This window comes from Lepidochelys kempii, chromosome 3 (genome assembly GCF_965140285.1).
Source record: "Lepidochelys kempii isolate rLepKem1 chromosome 3, rLepKem1.hap1, whole genome shotgun sequence".
Taxonomy (NCBI): domain Eukaryota; kingdom Metazoa; phylum Chordata; order Testudines; family Cheloniidae; genus Lepidochelys; species Lepidochelys kempii.
This window is the reverse complement of record NC_136382.1, coordinates 207,190,779-207,209,747: the sequence shown is the minus strand read 5'-3', so window position 1 is coordinate 207,209,747 and position 18,969 is coordinate 207,190,779. Positions and strand designations below refer to the sequence as shown.

Below are 18,969 nucleotides of genomic sequence, written 5' to 3'. Positions count from 1 at the left end.
AAAAATGTTACCTCAAAAAAAAGTCCAAAACATCCGGAATAATAATAGGGACTAGAACTGAGTCTGATGATAATAGCACACAGATAGTTAAAGAGATACCATCACCTTCCTTCCATCCGTGGGGAACAGCCAACCACTGACACACACATTCTCATCAGCTGATTTTTGTTTAAAAAGTATGGACAACTTTAAAGAGATCTGTCTGAATTCAAAATATTTCTTAAAATGTATTTAATAAAAACACATGTATGCAAGCAAAGAGAGACATGGAACATTATTTGTTCAACATTTATATGGCCAAACAAACAAGATATTAGATACATTGCAGAAATACGGACCCAAACACACAGAATAAAACTGCAGTTTCTGCAAGAGAATACAGCTTACATTTTCCCGCCTAAGCACGTGTTAAATACGTTAGTCATAGAAGTCATCAAATTCATCGGCATATGTATCATGGGTTTGTGGACGCAAAGCGGCTTCAATTTCTGAGTTGCTGTCATCAGACTCACCCCAGAAAGCTAGGAGAAAAAAATTAAAGCAAATAATAAATCAAAATGTTTTTATGCAACCATGTATTCACACACACTATAGAAAGCTTTCACGCAGCAGATCAGAATTAGGACAGACAACAGCTTTTCAGAAATGCTATGTAACTCATAAGAACGTAAGAGCTGTCATCCTGGATCAGACTATAGTCCATCTTGCCCAGTACCCGGTCTGTGACATTGGCCTGTACCAGCGCATGAGGGAGAGTGCACAGAACAGGGCAATTTTGGAGTGATCCACTCCCAGCTTCTAGGTCTAGGTCTAGGTCTCACCCCCCGAGCAGGGGATGCCACTGATGGACTTATCTTCCATGAACTTATCTAGTTCTCGTTTGAACTCGGTTATTGCCATGGGATGTTGTGATGCCAAAAGTATAGGTTCCACAGTCAGTTGCATGTTGTGTGACCAAGTCCTTCCTCTTGTTTGTATTAAACCTGCTGCCTATTAATTTCATTGGCTGACCCCTGGTTTTTGTATTGTGTGAAAGAGTAAATAACACTTTCCTATTCACTTTCTCCACACCATTCATGATTTTATCTTGACCTCTATCGTATTCCCCCCCCCCCTTAGCTGTCTCTTTTTTAAGTTGACCAGCCCTAATCGTTTTAGTTTCTCCTCATATGGAAGCTGTTTCAGAACCTTGATCATCTTTGTTGTTCTTCTCAGAACCTTTTCTAGTTCCACTGTATCCTTTCTGAGATGGGGCAACCAGAACTGCAAGCAGTATTCAAGATGTGGGCGTACCATGGATTTTATATAGTGTCATTCAGATATTTTCTGTTGTACTTTTTATCCCTTTCCTAACAGTTCCTAACATACCATTAGACTCTTTGACCACTGCTGGGTATAGAGCAGAAATTTTCAGAGAACTATCCATGGTGACTCCAAGATCTCCTTCTTGGGTGGTAACAGCTAATTTAGAACCCATCACTGTATTAGGCTCATTATATAGGTACAGTTGGTATTATACTCTTAGGTATGAATTTCCAACACACTGTGTAGCTTACAAGGCTTGTTATTTGTTAATTGGATTGTTGTGCACAAATACTGCACGCTGATTTAGAAAGTCCCACTTCATTGTTGCGCAAGGTAGTTTGATAAAATATTTCCACTCAAAGCAATTTACTTGACATCTGCAGTCTGACTGAATAGGAGCTTTGTCTGTTACACTCCACTTTCTCTATCTACTCGACCCTGAAGTGAAGTCACCATCACACTGACATCACAGAGCTGGCATGGAAATGGCAGTGATGTCACAAATAAAGTACCACCATTTTCCTGCAGGATCAAATAGAAATATACCAGAGAAACAATTTAAACACAGATGATTTTGGGAATTAGCAAGTGTAGCAAGAAATTTACATAAAATAATAGCGAGAGGAGCATTTTAATTCTGAAGTGAATTCACTCATTTCAGTGCTAAAGAGAAAAACATGAGCATTACTGCAAGTTTAAAAATGTGGGGGGAAAAATACAGGAAAAGGGGAAATGCTGGAGAAATGCTGACAAAGATTTGGTTCAAGCTGGGGACTTGTCAACTCTTTGTTTAATAATTTTAACTCATTATCTTTCATTCTAACGAATGCCATGTAATAACCTTTCCCCCCTAACATTTGTCTGTGCCGGCATGTTATAGGAGGGTTGCTCATGAATGCAGGTCTGGCTGCTGCTGTGAATATTTTTAATAGGAAAAGAGCATGGAAGCATTTTGTTTTTAAAACGATAAACAGGAAAGCGACATGGACTTTACAAAAAGCTAGGAGGAGAAGATGGGACAAATTCTGGCCCTACTGACTTTGGCAATGTCTTAATATAGCGTTAAAAGCTCCTGTCTACTTCTGCAAGCATAGGAGACAGCTTACAGCAGGAGAAACCAGCTGGGGGAGGAGAAACATGGACATGAGGCTGCTACCTCCATGGCACATTCCTCCTCCTCTTCCCAGTTGCACAGAAGCCCCTCTGCAGGAGCCCCATGGGGGTTCATCCATGCTCCACCAGGTTCTTCCCCTTCCAGCCTTGTGTGTAAAGTGGCACAAGTTAGCACAGCCAGTGTGTGCAGTAACATTTCAGCTTGACCCTCTCTCTTGTGCAATCCTCCACTCCAGATGGGCTTCTGGTGGCGGCTGCTTGATCTCAGCAGCCATATTGCCCGGGGCAACGGGAGCAGGGAAAAGGAAAATGGCCTCCACATACTTTTACTTTAACTCATTCATTCTATTAAAAAGGCCTCAGAGCTCTTAGTGCTTTGGGCAATAATCAAAAATACAAACCATCTACTGCCCACAATTCCTGCAGGCTATTCCCTTCCTCATAGACCCCTGACTCCAGCGGCTTAGGGGTCTGATGCTTCACCTCTTCAACTGTGGGTGCCACAATGGGGGCAAATCACCCAGCTTCCCTAGCCTAAACTCCACAAACTGGCACTCGCGGCCTTTCCGCTCCATTGCGGGGGAGTCACCAGCCTAGCACGGTGATGGGAGTCTTCAGCACTCTTCAAATCAGGATTCGTCAACAGCATCCCCATCACAGCACAGATGGCCCATTCCAAAATATGTTCTCTGTGGTTAGGGACTAGAGGGCCAGTAAAGGTGGACTCCAGATGCAAAACACTCAGGTCCCGAAACTCCTTTCATTTACAGCAGGGCAAATTGGGGTAACTCAACCGAAGGCAGTGGAATTATGTTGGTGCACAACTGACATTAGAGGAGAATAAGGCATTCATTGTGCAACGCGTCTATAAAAAGGAAGCTCACTTGCACATGCAAAGATGCACCATTGCGCACATACATTTGTGCACACAGCTACGGAAATAGCTCAATACATTGCTGGCAATTCTACATCGGATTTACGTGTTCAGTTGTGAGCTGGCACATGGAAACGGATTGTTTTATTTTGTTGCTGAAATGCAACCCTCGAGAGTAGTACAAAGTCTGGGATCTTCCTGATCCTCAATCTGGTTCCAGGGCAGGGACTTGGGCATGTTCAGTGGAGTCTTAGACTGCATCCAAAACAGCCCTGCTGCCAGAAGCTGGGAGCAGTCCAGGTCTGTTCAGGGTAAAAGATCTGTGATTGACGTACACCCCGATACAGGAGGTTTAATACTCCTTTAAAATTTGTTAGCATTAACTTTTTGTTAGCATTAACTTTTATAACTCAGGACATTCTTGTTATCCATATAAATGTCCAATCCTTACTGAATCTTGCCAAGTTTTTGGCCTCAGCCACATCCTGTGGCAAAGAGTTTCACAGCTTAATTATGCATTATATTAGAAATTATTTCTTTTTACTGGTTTTGAAGTTGCCACCTTTCAATTTCATTGAATCTCCTCTGGTTGCATTGGAAGAAGTGGTTTTTTACCCACAAAAGCTTATGCCCAAATAAATCTGTTAGTCTTTAAGGTGCCACCAGACTCCTCCTCGTTTTTTTGGATACAGACTAACACAGCTACCCCCTGATTCTCTGGTTCCTATGTTATGAGACAGGGTAGACAGAAGCTCCTGATCCACCTTCTCAATATTATTGATCAATTTATATAGTTTTATCATGTCCCCCCTTATCCATGGTGCAGATTCATTACTTTGGCTTGCATATACAATATACATTACATTGAGAAAGACGTTTCTAAATAGCATAATATTTGTTTCTCACCTTTGGATTTTATAGTGGTTATTCTCCTTTTGCTTGTGTTCCTGCAAAACAAAGTGATATTTACATATTCAGAAGATGGTAAAACAGCATTAAAAGTTTAGGAATCAAGTCAAATCTTCTATCCAAGTTAAGATAGTAAATTTTTTAAGTTCTATAACTGCATCTCTATTTTTTTGGATTAAAAAAACAAAAATAAAGGGTTCAAGGCATTTTAGAACACAGGATGGTAAAGTTTCATGCACAGCAATGACATTCAGGGCTAGATCATCAACTGGAGTAAACCAGAATAGCTCCATTGAAATCAACACTGATTTACCCAGCTGAGGATTTGGCCCTGAATGTCCTTGCTGTGCACGGAACCTTTACGCTTTTAAAAATACATGACGGTAAAGAAAAAAAACAATCAAACAAAAACAATCCCCACCAAATTTCCTTATTTCCAAAACTGTTCTTAGAACTTAGCTACTGGGTTCCCATAGCATCACCCATGTCCCTATGTAAATGAGCAGCCTTTCAGCCGCCTTTGATCTACCTTGATGCATATGCAGTTGCAATTCTGTTCTGTTAAATGACTGATCTTGTGTCTAGAGCATCACAAACCCTTTTCACTTTCTCAAACAAGCTGGAATCATTTTGATCTTTTGTGTGCAGCATGTGTATTGTGTTGGTGCTGTGAAATAATCATGTAGGGGGCAATGATGTAAGAGAATTAACGGTTATATTAACAATCCTGTGATAAACACTAAAAAATAGCTTTTCAGTTGGTTTTCATAAGGAAGGTTGAATAGGAGATATTTGTGATATGGCTGTTCAAACTGTTGAAATATAAACAGATGTCAATTTGAAACCCTCGCGACAGTTAAAACAGGACTTATTCTTATATCAATTAAGTTGAGATTTTATACACCTGTTGTATTCCATTAAAAAAGAGAGAGAGAGAGAGAGAAATCCTAAAGAGAATGATTTAAAGCCAAGGGTTTAAAAGAAATATTCTAATAACTATCACAGGAAAGTCAGTGAAAGATCCTAAATGTCAAAACATTTGTACAAATAATCTCTGAATATTCCTTTACATTTTTTTTTAAACTATTTTACACATTTCTCTGTTTAATTACAGAGGCTGACACTGCAAATTCTCACTCAAGCAAATAATCCCATTAGTGAGTAAGGGCTCAAGGACATGGGCTACATTTACTACAATCTACTAACGAACAACTGAAAAGATAAACTTAACTGACAAGCAAGAGAGCAGTTTAATTACACTCCAGCGATAACGTGTTTTACCCTTTTAAGTAAAAGAAATATGTTGTGTTGTGTAATAGGTTATTTTATATTTCTGTTGAACATGGGCAAAAATCCTAAGTCTACAATACGCTAACTGTCCTCACTAAAAATGTCTCAGTTAAAGTTCAACCAAAATATTAAACTGACGAGTTTACATTCATATATATGTTGTATATTACAAATGTTAAAAACCTGTTTCATTACCAAACAGTCAATACATCTTGTTGAAGCAAATTATTTTAATTTATTAATCTTACAGTATTAATCTTACCATTTTACACCATTCAAACGAAATCCATTAGAGACCCTTAGTCATGAATTTAAAAAACTCTTGCACACACAAAGCAAACAGTACCACATTTTGCCCTCAAGGTGAGGTTCATTAGACATTCAACTTTACAACCTCAGCTCCAGTTCAACAAAGCACTTACGCTGATGGCCATCCCCATTCCTCTGGCAATGAACTTAAAAGATGTGCCTAACTTTAAGCACATGCTCAAGTCCCTTTTACTTTAAGTGGTCTGCACACATTGCTGAAAAGGGGCTGAATCTGGGGCTGAGGGCTCAGTCCTGCAAGGTGCTGAGCACCCTCAATTCAACATTTAGTTTAGGAGTTGACAGTCCGCGGCATATCTCAAGGAGGCACTCGACACCTTACAGATTCAGGCTCCAGAAATGGATTTCAGGAGATGCTGTTCTGGTTGCAGCATCGTTTTTTCCCTGGGATAGAATCAGTTGCCAGCTGTTGTTGAGTGAAGTGGCTCCTGTGACCGACTGTGCGAGAACCATTTAATCTTTCATGTATTTCAGCAAAGCAAAATCATCAGTTGATAGCTGCTGTTTACAGTCAGTCTGCTTCTTCATCTTCCATTACCAATAAGTGAGGGTTGATTATTATTCCACCAGGGTAGGGAGTTCAGGATACCTCTGTGCCTGGCTTCTTTTGTCTGGCCCAGCCCCAAATACATACAAGACAGAACCGATCACCTGGACCCACATCCTTGAGTATGCCGGAGGATCACACTGCACAGCTCAGTTGTGTGGATGGAAAATTGGCCTTTACTTTCCCCAAATTTTGGGCTAGCTGGGTTTCAGTGGTCCCCTTCCAGAACTTAAAGCAGCATGAAACCAGCACTATGTTATGCTTTCTGTCAACGGCCTCAAGGGGACGATATGGTAGCCAGGGATGATCAGGGCTATAGGAAAGCCACGATCACAGGATCTTGGCCCCCTTCTATGGTAGCAGAAGAGAGAGGAGTAGTGTCTGAGTCACTCACGTGGCTCTAAACACCAAAGGATCTCTCCCCACTGGGATGATTCTCCCATGGCTGATTGCACTGACTTTAGGACCAGAAACCACCAGCAACATGGCACAGAGCAGCAGCAGCATATCAGGATCTTGGCCTTGATGTGGTAGAACAGAGGATGGACAGCAAGGGACATGGCTACTGAAATAGGCATCAGAAGAGCGTTGGTAGAATTCTGGGACAAATCTGGAAAGTCTTTTATGAAAACACTGGCATGTACAAAAGGCTGGGGTATCATTAGGAAATGGGAGACCAGAGGAATGGACAGTGGAGAACGACCAACTGTTCTGAATTCAGAGTTGCAAAAAGAAAACCTGTGGTAAGTCTAATTTCCTAAGCAGCCTCCTGAAATTAAATGTTGGCCGGTGCAGAGAAAAGATACAAGAGCTCTCTGTATTCCAGAAGGTTTATATTCGGAATCAGCAAATACAATTATGACAGTCGTCATCCAAACCTGCTTGGGAAGAATTGCAATAAGGGTCTATAAAGGAGATAAGTTGAGGCAAATTTATAGACTCTCATATCTCTCTACATGCTTCAATTTCTCTAAAATGCATCCCAGCATGGAACCAGTGATGTCAAGGTTCTATCAAAAAGCAGTTTAACTTCCAAATGCAAATCCAAATGCATCTATTTTTCTCTAGACCAAATCTCCCATTTTGATGCCTATTTAATCTGTTAAGACAAGGGTCTATATGGAAGATGCTCTGGAAACAAAAAGGAAGTTTGAAGTTCCTAAAGAAGAATATTTTTCCCCATAAAGAAAATTTCGATAGAGGTGGTCTAGATTCCCTTTGGTACATTCTACCAGAGCGAATCAAGTCAAAGAAGTTTTAGTGAAAAACAGAAAACTTTCTTTTATTTCTGTGCTGGATACATCTCTGGCAGAGAACTTGTTGAACCCTTATACCATATGTTAAGTGAAAACAAAAATATGTTCCATCAGAAAAAACAAACAAAACTGAAAAGGACCTAGTTATAACAACATTGATATTCCATAAAAATATGCCTGGAAATAGATTAGCTAATCTTGTAAAATAGCTTGAAGCCTGTGCGAATCTATCTTGCAAAAACATTGTTGAGACACAATATCGTGCGGTAGACAAATAGAATTATTTCTTTTTCACAAGACAGTTCTTAGTAACCCTCAGAGTGTGAGATAGCAGGTATAGAATTTCTTCCCAACAATGACTTGAGATGAAGTCGTGGTCCTTCTCCAAAATTACTCATTTTTCAAAAATGTCTAAAAAAGCTTATCATTGATAAAATGTAAGCCTGACTACTTAATTCCAGTCTCCATGCGGTGACAAAATATCTCCATTCCTGGGCGGTCATTTTTTTTTTCCTGTGAATTAGAATAAAAACTAGCTTCAACCTGAGCTATTATTTCCTCCTGAAAAATAACTCGTTCAAGATAGGTGCAGCTGATGAAGAAATTTTTCTGTACTTTTAATAAGTATGAAAAAGAACAGTTGGTTTACTTCTAATGGATCATTTCTGAAGAAAAACCAGACAAACGTACTTCAGGAAGATAAATGGAAACTTAAACAGAGAATTATGACATGAATCTTGCTTCTATAAACTAGATCCAATAGTAATTTAATTAATAATAGAACTCAGGACTACATTAAAACTAAGGCTTCCAAGTGCAATCACATTTGAATTATGATATAAAGATCTAAGATGAGACAACATATGTTTAAGACCAGACTCTCTAGTCATCAAGCTGGCAGTGGATTGCAGAACATTTTACCTTCACTCACTACACCTGGAAGAACTGATGCACAAAGGGTGAAATTCACCCAGGTGCAGTGATTCCATACAAGGCCTGCCGGACCATTTAAACCCCATGGTGGAGCTGTGTAAGGGGAGCATGTGATGTGGATGCAGAGAAGGCCTCCATGTTCCATGTATAGTAAAGGGAATCTCTCTGCCAGTCCACAACGGGCCTGAATCATAGGGGAAGAGGGGGTGTAGGGATCATGAGCCATCAGATCTGCATTAGGGCATATCTTAAATCCTCGACACAAAAGACTCAGCGGGGCAGTGGTGGCTATTGCACACCATAGGCTGGAACAGTGGCTGCTGAAGAGTTGTGAGTTTAGGGTGTGTGGGAATTTTTTCCTTTCTACTACCACTTAGTTCCATGCACAATGCTCATGTAAGTCTAGCTATGTGCTGGGAGGGATGAATATTCACCCAGCGCATCCTGTTTCCTTTGCTAACAGCAAAATCACAAAACATAAATTGAGAATGAAAAAAGTCCCAGCAACTGTATAGAACTGATATCTACTTGCTTTTTATAGAAGTTTCATAAAAGGTCCTGACTAGTCAACATAAGAAGCTAATGATACATACAGTTAAGATTTAGAAATAATGCATTACAGTAAGTTTTGCATGTGTCATGCTTACACTACAATGTCAGAAATACAGGCCTGAAATCAATTATTTATAAAATGTTTACTTCTTTGCAAAGAGCTCGAAAGATTAAAAGCATTATAAAATTATGTTACAATAAATCACTAATCAAAGATCTTAGTTAGGCATTCATTCTCTTATGTATCTCTGTGAATAAGTGTAAATATGATAAATTATTTAGAATAAATATACTCAAGACTGGTTACTTTCAAGGTTTTGGATCATTATTTAAGTCCATGTAAACTTTCTAGAAAATATATACACTTAACCTCATACCTGAACTCTGTAGCATCTCCTTAGAACTTCAGACAAAAATAATTTTCTTACAAATCAATTAAAAAATTGACAAGAACTTAAGAAAACAGGAATTAAGGGCCTCAAAATAGTACACATTAACAACTTGAAAAAGCAGATGAAATTTGGAAGCTGTTTTAATTTAGCAAAGTCTGAGTGCCCCCTGATGGTCAAACTGACTACCTACAATACAATATGCTGTGGCATTTAAGATTGCATATTAGTTACTCCCTCATTATTAAATACTTCTTTATAAAATAATTAAGAGGATGAATTGCAATTGGCAGATTATTCACTAAGAATAAACACAAAATTAATAAAAATGCATCTTTGGCTTAAGAAATAGTTTGTACAGAATATAACAGACTACTTCTAGAATACAATTTAATCACAATTAAAAATACTTTAGAGAGTGTTTATATGCTGACAAATTAAAAATCTTATTTCTTAGTCTACAATTTATCTTTAATCTTCAGATCATTCTGAAATGTGACAAAGCAAATAAGCCTAAGAAAAATAAACTGCCCGCATCAAAATACAGAATTATCCAGAATGCTAGTGACCTCCACTGGCTGATTCTATTGCTACAAGACTACAAAATGCCACCCACACACATCGTGTTCTGCCCTCTGCTTTAGAGAGATTCAGTCATGACCTTTTCTCCCAAGTAATTATATTATTTAACACATTCTTTTCTTTCGGCAAAATATTATACTCTTCAAATTAAAGTTACGTCTCAGGCAGTTTAAACATTCTCGGTAGAGTAAATGAATCCAGGGAAAATAGTTTTATAGCTAAGGCAAAACAGGACAATATTTGTGGGAGAAGAGGAAGCTATGGCATGCACCTCTGAACAAAAGGGAACAAGTGGTCTTTACTCAGAGAGCAGCTTCCTATTAAGACTCACTCCTTCGTACATTATGCCTTTCATCCCCACTCAACCACAAAATGATTTTGCTGTAGGAAATACAATAGCAGAAAAAGATTTACATTGAAAGAATCTTTAATAATAAACTGTTGCAGATCTGCCTACTTCCCCATGATTTATAATACAATAAATATCGGATTCTATTAAGTCTCATGCACTGAAGACATTGCACTGAAAAACTGAATATAAAAGAACTCAATTCTTCCCATCTCCAGTACCATAATAGTGAAATGAGCATGTATAAATGTGCTAAGAGTATCTCTTTGCATCTTTTATAGCTTGTGTGTATTAATCTGTAAAGCTTATTAAGAAAGTCATTGCTATGCAAAGCAGCACCCAATCTCTTTCTCTTGCTTTTCAACAGAGTGCAGTGTTTAGCCAATAGGACTGGTCCTCTGCCCCTCATTCTGCATTCATAACATGCAACATTTGCACAATGTATCTCTCAAAGGCTGCTGAATAGAAAGCCTTAATACTCATGTAAACAACTGCAAACCAATTACTTAATGAATCAGGCCCACACATAATGAGGTGCCAAACAAAGAGCTATAAATGCATTTTTGCGCCCAAGCCTCTGCTTTAAAGTAAAATCCCTCAGCTGTAGTTTGGGCTTAACTGGCACATCATAATTATTGTCTCTAGGACATCAGAGGAAGCCATTTTTTTTTTATTTAGGTCCAGCAGGGTCTTTTTCGAGGTCACTCATCAGCTCAGTGACAAGATAGAGCAAAGGAGAATGTTTAAAAAGTACCACAGCAGTACTATACTGTTATGTTTATTCTCAAGTGCTGGTTTCGAGACCTCTTGTAAAAGCCATAAAGCACAAGAAGTGACTGCAAGAAGTGGGATCCTTAAATGTCAGCATCTAAGAAATGTCACTGCATCCTGACCACAAATAAGCAACCACCTGAGCTCCCTATTTCCCATTCTTTCATACTTCTTTGGGTACTTTACGCTTCCAAATATCTTTGTAAGACAGATGTCAAGTGTCCAGCAGCAAATGTTACTAATAGACTTTATGTTGAAAAGGCAATATTATTTCTAAGTTATTCAGGAAAATAACTTTATGATACTACTTTAAGAAAAAAATCTTGAAAAATATCTTAATCCAGGAAATTTAGTTTTAAGTGTTTACTTCTAAGAGACCAAAGGCATGAAATTATAAGGCAAAGTAAATGGTTTCCAAAATCTGCCGAGTGTGCATGTGAATTTGAAAAGGTAAAATTAAGACTAAAGAATTTTACATGAATAGCATTTAAATAAATGTTGAAAGTTGCCAACATACATTATAAACCAGCACTGTAACATGCTAAACAAAGTAAAATTAATGCCTGAAAATATTTTTGCATAGTTCATTAAATTGTACATATTTTCTTAAAAGACCCAAGACCTGCATTTTAATAATCACATTAAGGGCCTGATCCTTCTCTCACTGAAGTCAACAAGAGCAGAGGGCTAACCCAAAATGTATAAACATGGGGCTTTTAAAAAAAATTACAAAAACAAACTCATTTGCACTTCATAATATTAGGTTTTATTTACTTAGCGTATCAGTCTCCCAAACAGAAATTAAGTTAAGTTTAATCATCTTAAAATGGAAGGTTTTATTTTAAACAAAAGCAAACACCTACTTTGTCAATATTTTTCATAAGTCTTAATTATGTCACATGAATTAACTTTATTGCATTGGAATAAGAGAAAATATTGTGATTTTTAAAATGAAATATAAATCAGCACAAAATAAGAAATTAAGATCTCTTCTAAAATTATCTTGGAACGGTTTCCTATGACAATTAATGTCCCCAATAAAATCATTATGAATATTACAAAGTACAAAAGGATGTAAACATGCTGTAAATATAGATAAAATTAAATAATTCATCAAAATACTTAAAAGTATTTTATCGGCAGTCATAAATGTCAGTTTTCTGACAAGGAACCACATACTAACAGAACCCACTTACTGTGATGTTTTAATAAGCATCCAGATTACAATCTAAAGCCAAGCTAAAATTTCAGGAGATAGTTGATAGTTGTATTATATTCCATTTTATACTGTTTCTTGACCACTAATTTGACTGCCATTGTTTGATTAGTATTTCATGCTGATGACAAATTCAAGGAACATCTAAGATCACACAGCTCAAAGAATCAAAAGGAACTGCTGCAGTTTAACAAATCTAAAAAGATAAATTGCACCTTTAAGAAAAAGGCAAGGTCATTAATTAAACATAGTCATTTTGAAAGGAAAAGAAAAGTAACAAATACTCTGGCATCGAATACTTTTTAAAAAATACGTATTGAGCTACAGTTAGTTTACTTCTCAGCTACATCTACAAGAAGAAACATGCCACTTTATTTCTTCAAGACTTTATGTTTTATGTCTGCCCTTTTCCTGACAACTTCTATTGTCTGGTCTCTAAGTAGCCCTACTGAGAGCAGCTGTACACGCTAATTTGTGGTTCACTGAGATGTCAATTGAGTCTTAAAATGAGAAAACAACAGCTGCAAAACAATACCTGACTTTGGTGCAAATATTTTCTAAGGTGTACTAAAGTTTAGGTTGTTATACTGAATAAACACAAATACGAACCTTAACCCTCGTTCAAGTCACAGACAAAATAATACATATTCAGAGTTTTATTCATTTTCTACTGGCACTTCTTACTCTGTTAAAGCCATTCAGAAATGAAATGGTCTAATGACTTTACCTTGACAAAGGACTTCTTCCTTCACAAGATGAAAAACTAGCTTCAGAACTGATTTTGTTGATTTTCTTGGTCTTGAAACTATTGCTATCGATATTCAAACCTGTGGTAAGTATAAACACCAAATGTAAACATTTAGCAAACACTTAATTAAAAGGTAGTCCACACAGTAACTTTTGACTTACAGAAATCAATGGAAACAGATATTATTTAAGCAACCGAGAACAAGAAGGTGTCTTGGACTCTGAAATCAACACTGTATATTGTAAAATAACTGTTCACTATGTGTTTTTTTCTTGTGATATTTTGGAAGAAAGTACAATCGAAGAGTATCAAAGAGATACCATTTTAAGAATCTGTTTTAAAAATGTACAGTGATACTGGAACAGAATGCACTAGCAAAATGTGTCCCTGACATTTTTAATAAACTGGCCAATTCAATCTCCATTGCTTGGACAGGGGCACTCCCATGGGGTAGGTTTACTTTATTTGTAAAACAAAATAAAAAAATCCTCATCCCTGACCCCATTACCACATGGGACTCTCTTTAAAACCTGTCCATGTCATTCCATTATCAGTCCTAACCTCTGTCAATCTGCAGAACAAGGAGTTGACTCGTACTTTAGTTCTGTTTCATTTGTTTTTACACTTGAGGTTTTATTCTCATGACTTGGCAGAACTGACAACAGTACAACACACAATCTCCTTCAGACAGGTGGAAAGTTATTTGTAGAAATAACTGCACACAATTAGTGCATTTTTGCACATTTTAACTAATTTTAGAAAAACAGCCTTTGGGGTACTGAGATTCTGTTCCAATAGCTGTATTTGCATCATGTGTCAATTTAAGCAAAATCTCACTGTTATGTATATTTTTTCTCAATTGTTTTCTTTTCCCTTTTCCTGAAGTCTTGTTTACTTAGGTCACTTATTTGCCTTCCTCTTTCATTAGGATTATTTTCAGAGGGCTACAATTCTTTCTGTTGTGGTAGGTCATTCCTGCTCCCTCTCAAATTCTATAAAATACTTAATGTTGTGACTTAAATAGACAACAAAATTTGTATTTTAAGGTTCTTTTACCGGTTTGCTTTTTTCTACATGCCTCTTACTTCCCCTCTATGCTTCAATGAGTACAAATTGTATACCAATTTAGTTCCAACTCATCAATATAATCAGGTCTTTTCTTAAATATTTCTGAACTACAGGGCTTGATTCTCAAATTACAGTACACTCACTTTAAGGCTTCTTTGTATTGTAAAGGCGATTGACGGTAAATGAGATTTGGGACCTAAACATTATTTATGTGAGACAACTGAAAACCAAAATATGAATAACTGTAACTCTTACCAACTTCATTCTATCCCCGAAAGAGTAAAATATAATTTCTAAGTCTCTGACAGTTTTCCCCCTACAAGTGGATATGCATTTCATAATCAGACACAGTTTCTATAACCTGAATCACGCATACAAGTCTGTTAACAGATTTACAATACACAAACCCTCCTCACAGTGTGTCCTGCACTTCCAACAAAGAGGCCAAAAAAAGAGAAAAAATCGTATTCACGGGGGAAGATGAGAGGAGGTAAAGTCTAGGAGTTCTAGTGGCAGCAGTATGCCACTTCACGGGGAGAAGTCTGACCACTTTCAAAAGAGCTGGTGACACGAAAAGAAACTTTGCTATGAGGGAAAGAGTGAGGAACACATGCAGAGAAGCACATGTACCCGTGGGAGATCAAAAGAGGAGCTCCTGGATAAGAGAGTGAAAGCAGTTGAGCTGCAGGCAGTAGCTCTGGGATCAAGACAGGCACACATCAAGAAAAGAGATTTTATTTTTGAAAGCTTTATAATGTTAAGTTGTTTATTTGTATGTTTCTTTGAGCAGTGAAGTACTACAACAATTTTAATCCAATTTGTATGAGTTAGGTCTTAATGGAATCACTTTATTTCTAAAGACCACAGGGAACAAAACAGATTGAAGATTGTGGCTTTTAAAAAAAAATTTAAAAATATGATCTTAAGAACTTTTAGGGTCAGCAAATCTTGCACATGCAGCAAACATTGTAGGCATGGCCTCTTTTATGGGAACAAATGGGGTGTATTTTCAGCAGAGATCCAACAGGAAAACAAAATGTGGTGCTCTGCCCACAAAATAAGCTACACCCTATCAAATTAAATGCCCTTAAGAGTAGGTTATGCAGATGTGCAAACTATGATTGGGCATGTCCTCTGAGCTCCTCTGAGTATGGCGTGAATATGCCCATGGGCTCTGCTAGCCTCCTGGAGTTGGTGGCGGGAAATATGTGGTGGTATCTCCCAAATGCTACCCCAACTGTGGCACCAAAATAAGACCACTTGCAGTAAATGGTGCAGATCTGTGATGCCCTTCTCTCCTTTCTTATGCAAATAGTTAATGCCCCTGGGCATCTGAACTAACAACTCACTGAGAGGACTGGGGCAGTTCACACCTCCCCAAGTTATTGCTGCATGCTCTCTGCAGACTCAGAGAAATCTTGGCTGCTGTTACGCTATGTTCAGGTTTTTGAAGTTTTCTTTGCAACCATGACCGTTAGAGACTTCCTTTGGTTTTGTTTTTTACATGAAAGCTGAGATTCAGCAGAATAAGGCAGCAACTTGAGAGGGTGTCATTACATCATACCGCTAGTTAGCGGCCAAATCGGAGTCCTGATTTTCAGATTTATATGAGCGCATATGGAAGGCAGGGCTGAAAATTAGAACCATGTGCATCCATGGAACATAGATTTTTTTGGGGGGGGGGGGAAAGACTTCTGTTTGCTCAGTTAACTATTCTCACTAGCAAGGCAACTAACTGCAGGTCAGAGTGTCACTTTTCCAGACCTTTTAACTCCTACTGAAGTTCTAATAAAAAGTAGTCTTGGCAGTTCATCATCTAATAGCAGTAGCCAGGGATATTAATATCAGCTTTAACCACATATTGAGCAAGCACTGCAGGATATAAATAGGATGGATGGGCTCAAATCTTCACATTTTCCCATGAAGACCTTTACTTCTAGATTAGCATCATTGTGTCACCACCACAGGTCAGAGAGCACTACGCATTAGGATAAATATGCTTTTTGGACATTCTTAGAAGATTTGGTAAGAGTGCTGGGGAAGGATGGAGTGCTAGACCGAGACTATCCCTCATTTAAGGCTGGAAAGCCCGACACCTATCCAGGTTCAAAGGAACTTTTTAAATGCCACGGGGCAAATGTGGGAGAGGAGCAGCGGACTTTTGTGACTTTGCCATCTTCTGGTTCTCCTCCCTCTTTCATCACTCCTTCAGTGTCATTTGGTGGGTCCTCATCTCCTCCTTCCCTCTTTTGGTGGGAGTCCCATATGGCTCCATCCTAGGCTCCCTCCTTTAAAGCTTTTGCATCCCATCTTTGGAGGATATCTGCAACTATGGCTTCAACCACATTCTTTGCCCTGATGACTCAAATCTACTTCTCTGCTCCAAACCTGTCTCCATCTGCTCAAACTCATTTCAGCCAGTCTTTAACATCTCATCATAATGTCTAGCCATCAACTGAAACTTTATACAGTCAAAAATGAGCCCTTGTTCTTTTCCCACCCATCTCCTCCCCTCTCCTTGTTACATCAGGGTTGTCAGATGGGCTTCACCTTGGACTTGCATATCTCTTTTTATCCACCCATACAAGCCATATCTATTTGCTGCTCCATCTTCCTATACAACCTTTCAAAATTCCAGCCTTGTTTTTTTGCCCATGCTGTTAAAACTCAAGTCCTTGAACATCTCGCATCTTGAGTATTGCCTTCTGCACTGCTCTAGCATCAACACCTGCACTCTTACCACCCTCACCAGACTGTTCAGACATTCTTTGCATTGCTTCATTGGCTTCCTCTTCTCCACCACATCAAACACAAACTACTTGTCCTCCACCCTTAAGGCCCTTCATAGCTTAGCTTTGTCTTACTTTTCAACTGTAATACAATATTGTGCCATGAATCCCCACTCTTGCCCTACCGATACCAGCTTTCATTGCCCACGTTTTCCTCAAGCATTTTTGTACTTTCTTGCATCCCACCCGTTACGAATGTGAGAAGTCCCTTTAAAATCTAAATACACTACATTATCTTTCTTCTAATCCTTCCTTAAAACTCATCTCTGCTGTGATGCCTACAAAACATTTGGGGGGTGAGGGGAAGGGGACTAGGCAGTTGGTGTGCTGTGACTGACGTTTACTATATAAATGTGATCACTTTGCTCATACCTCATCTTAACCCGTACTTGTTTGGGGAATCCACCTGTCTCTTGTCATATGCCAATATTTTAGACTGTTATGGGAAATGTCTCTTATTACAAGTATACAAGTGCTTAGTACAATGTGGCCTTGATTCCTAGCTGACAAGGTTTATGGCAGTGCAAGTAAGTAGTAATAATTATATGCATTTGTAGTGTTTCGTCATTGTGACAAAACATCGGTAACCAATGCAATGTAAAGGCACAAAATGTAAGATTTAGTGGCTATGTGGTCTGTTGAGAGAGCAAATCTTTAAGAACAGCCAGAAAGAGACTTAATTTTTGTTCCTTATAGAACTGTGGCTTAGTTCAATATTGTCCCTTAGAAAATAATCCAGTGTTGGCAATCACACTTCCCCAGTAAAACAGATCATCATATCTAAGGCTACATGTAAACTACTGCTAAGCATGTAGCGGTTACTATATTTTCCAGCATAATCATTGTCCTAATAGGTTTCTTATTCACTGTATTGTAAAACAGCTTGTGTACAGTAAAGCAAGCTTTGGGATAGTATGAAACACTACATAAAACCAAATTCTGTGCTATTCTCTTGGTCTAAAACTCTAATTCTAGTACGCTAATGATATCATGCTACAGAAATCCCTCACCTAAATTAACCTTATTAAATGCAAAAAGCTGTCCTAACATAACACTAGGCTGAACAGCATTCAAAAGTCAACAAAAACAAATTTTTTAAAAGAGCACTCAACCATATGTACGACAATGGTGTCTTTAATTATGTAATGGCATGCTTTTTCCTTAAACCATTAAATACAATATTTGTTTAGAGAGAGACTTAAATGTGTGTGCAGCTTAGGTAACATGCAACTACCAATTTAAAGAGTACCATTAAGCATACACACACACACAGGGGGCAGAGTTAAGGTTGCACATTCACTTTTGCTTCTCCTGCCTTTTCAGTGCTTAATTGTACAACTTTAATACTTAATTACCATATGGCCAAAGATAACTTTTCACAAAAGAAAAATCCATGAAAGGGGAAAATAGGGAGGAAAACAGAGCATCTCCACAAGGAATTCTTACCAAATTGTTCTGTAAAGTGGGGGGGTGGAGAAGTGGGATATATGTTCTGTCCCCAACAGAATTCAAAGACTACTGATGCTTGGGGATTCCATGGAGGCCAGGGATCACTCCTCCATAGGCTCTGTGCTTCATGGGATCCCTGGAGCCCCCAGTCTGTCAGTGCCACACCAATGAAGCCACACTACCAGGACCTCCTCAACTGATAGCTTCCCCAAGACCCACTTTAAAGTGGAGGAGGGCTATGGAAGGTTAGGGCTATCCTATCCTTTCTGGTGTAACTATGGAGGCCCAGCTGGGGAACAAAGTACATATCCTCCAGCTGTACCTGTTCACTGCTTGCCACCTCCCCTTGTGCAGATTCCTGGTCCCACACAGAGCAGGGTGGTGGGAGACTCTGCTGCAGAAGTGGCTGATGCCAATCCCTCCTTAGACATGGGAAATGGAGATCCCCCAGGCAGACACCAGAACAACATGATTAGAACCACAGGGAAAGAATAAACTGCCA

General features: G+C 38.5%; 1 protein-coding gene across 8 annotated transcripts in view; it reads right to left on the bottom strand.

Annotated features, from left to right (window-relative positions):
* Positions 1-230: 230 nt before the first annotated feature.
* KIZ (kizuna centrosomal protein) overlaps positions 231-18,969 on the bottom strand; it is a 97,985-nt gene continuing 79,246 nt past the window's right edge. For all 8 annotated transcript variants that reach the window (XM_073339793.2, XM_078852372.1, XM_073339794.2 and 5 more), the window contains 3 exons: positions 13,141-13,240; positions 4,199-4,239; positions 231-521 (listed from right to left, as the gene is read on the bottom strand). In XM_073339793.2, the coding sequence (XP_073195894.1) occupies positions 418-521; positions 4,199-4,239; positions 13,141-13,240 (245 nt within the window). In that variant the 3' untranslated portion in view covers positions 231-417. The remainder of the gene's footprint in view (positions 522-4,198; positions 4,240-13,140; positions 13,241-18,969) is intronic.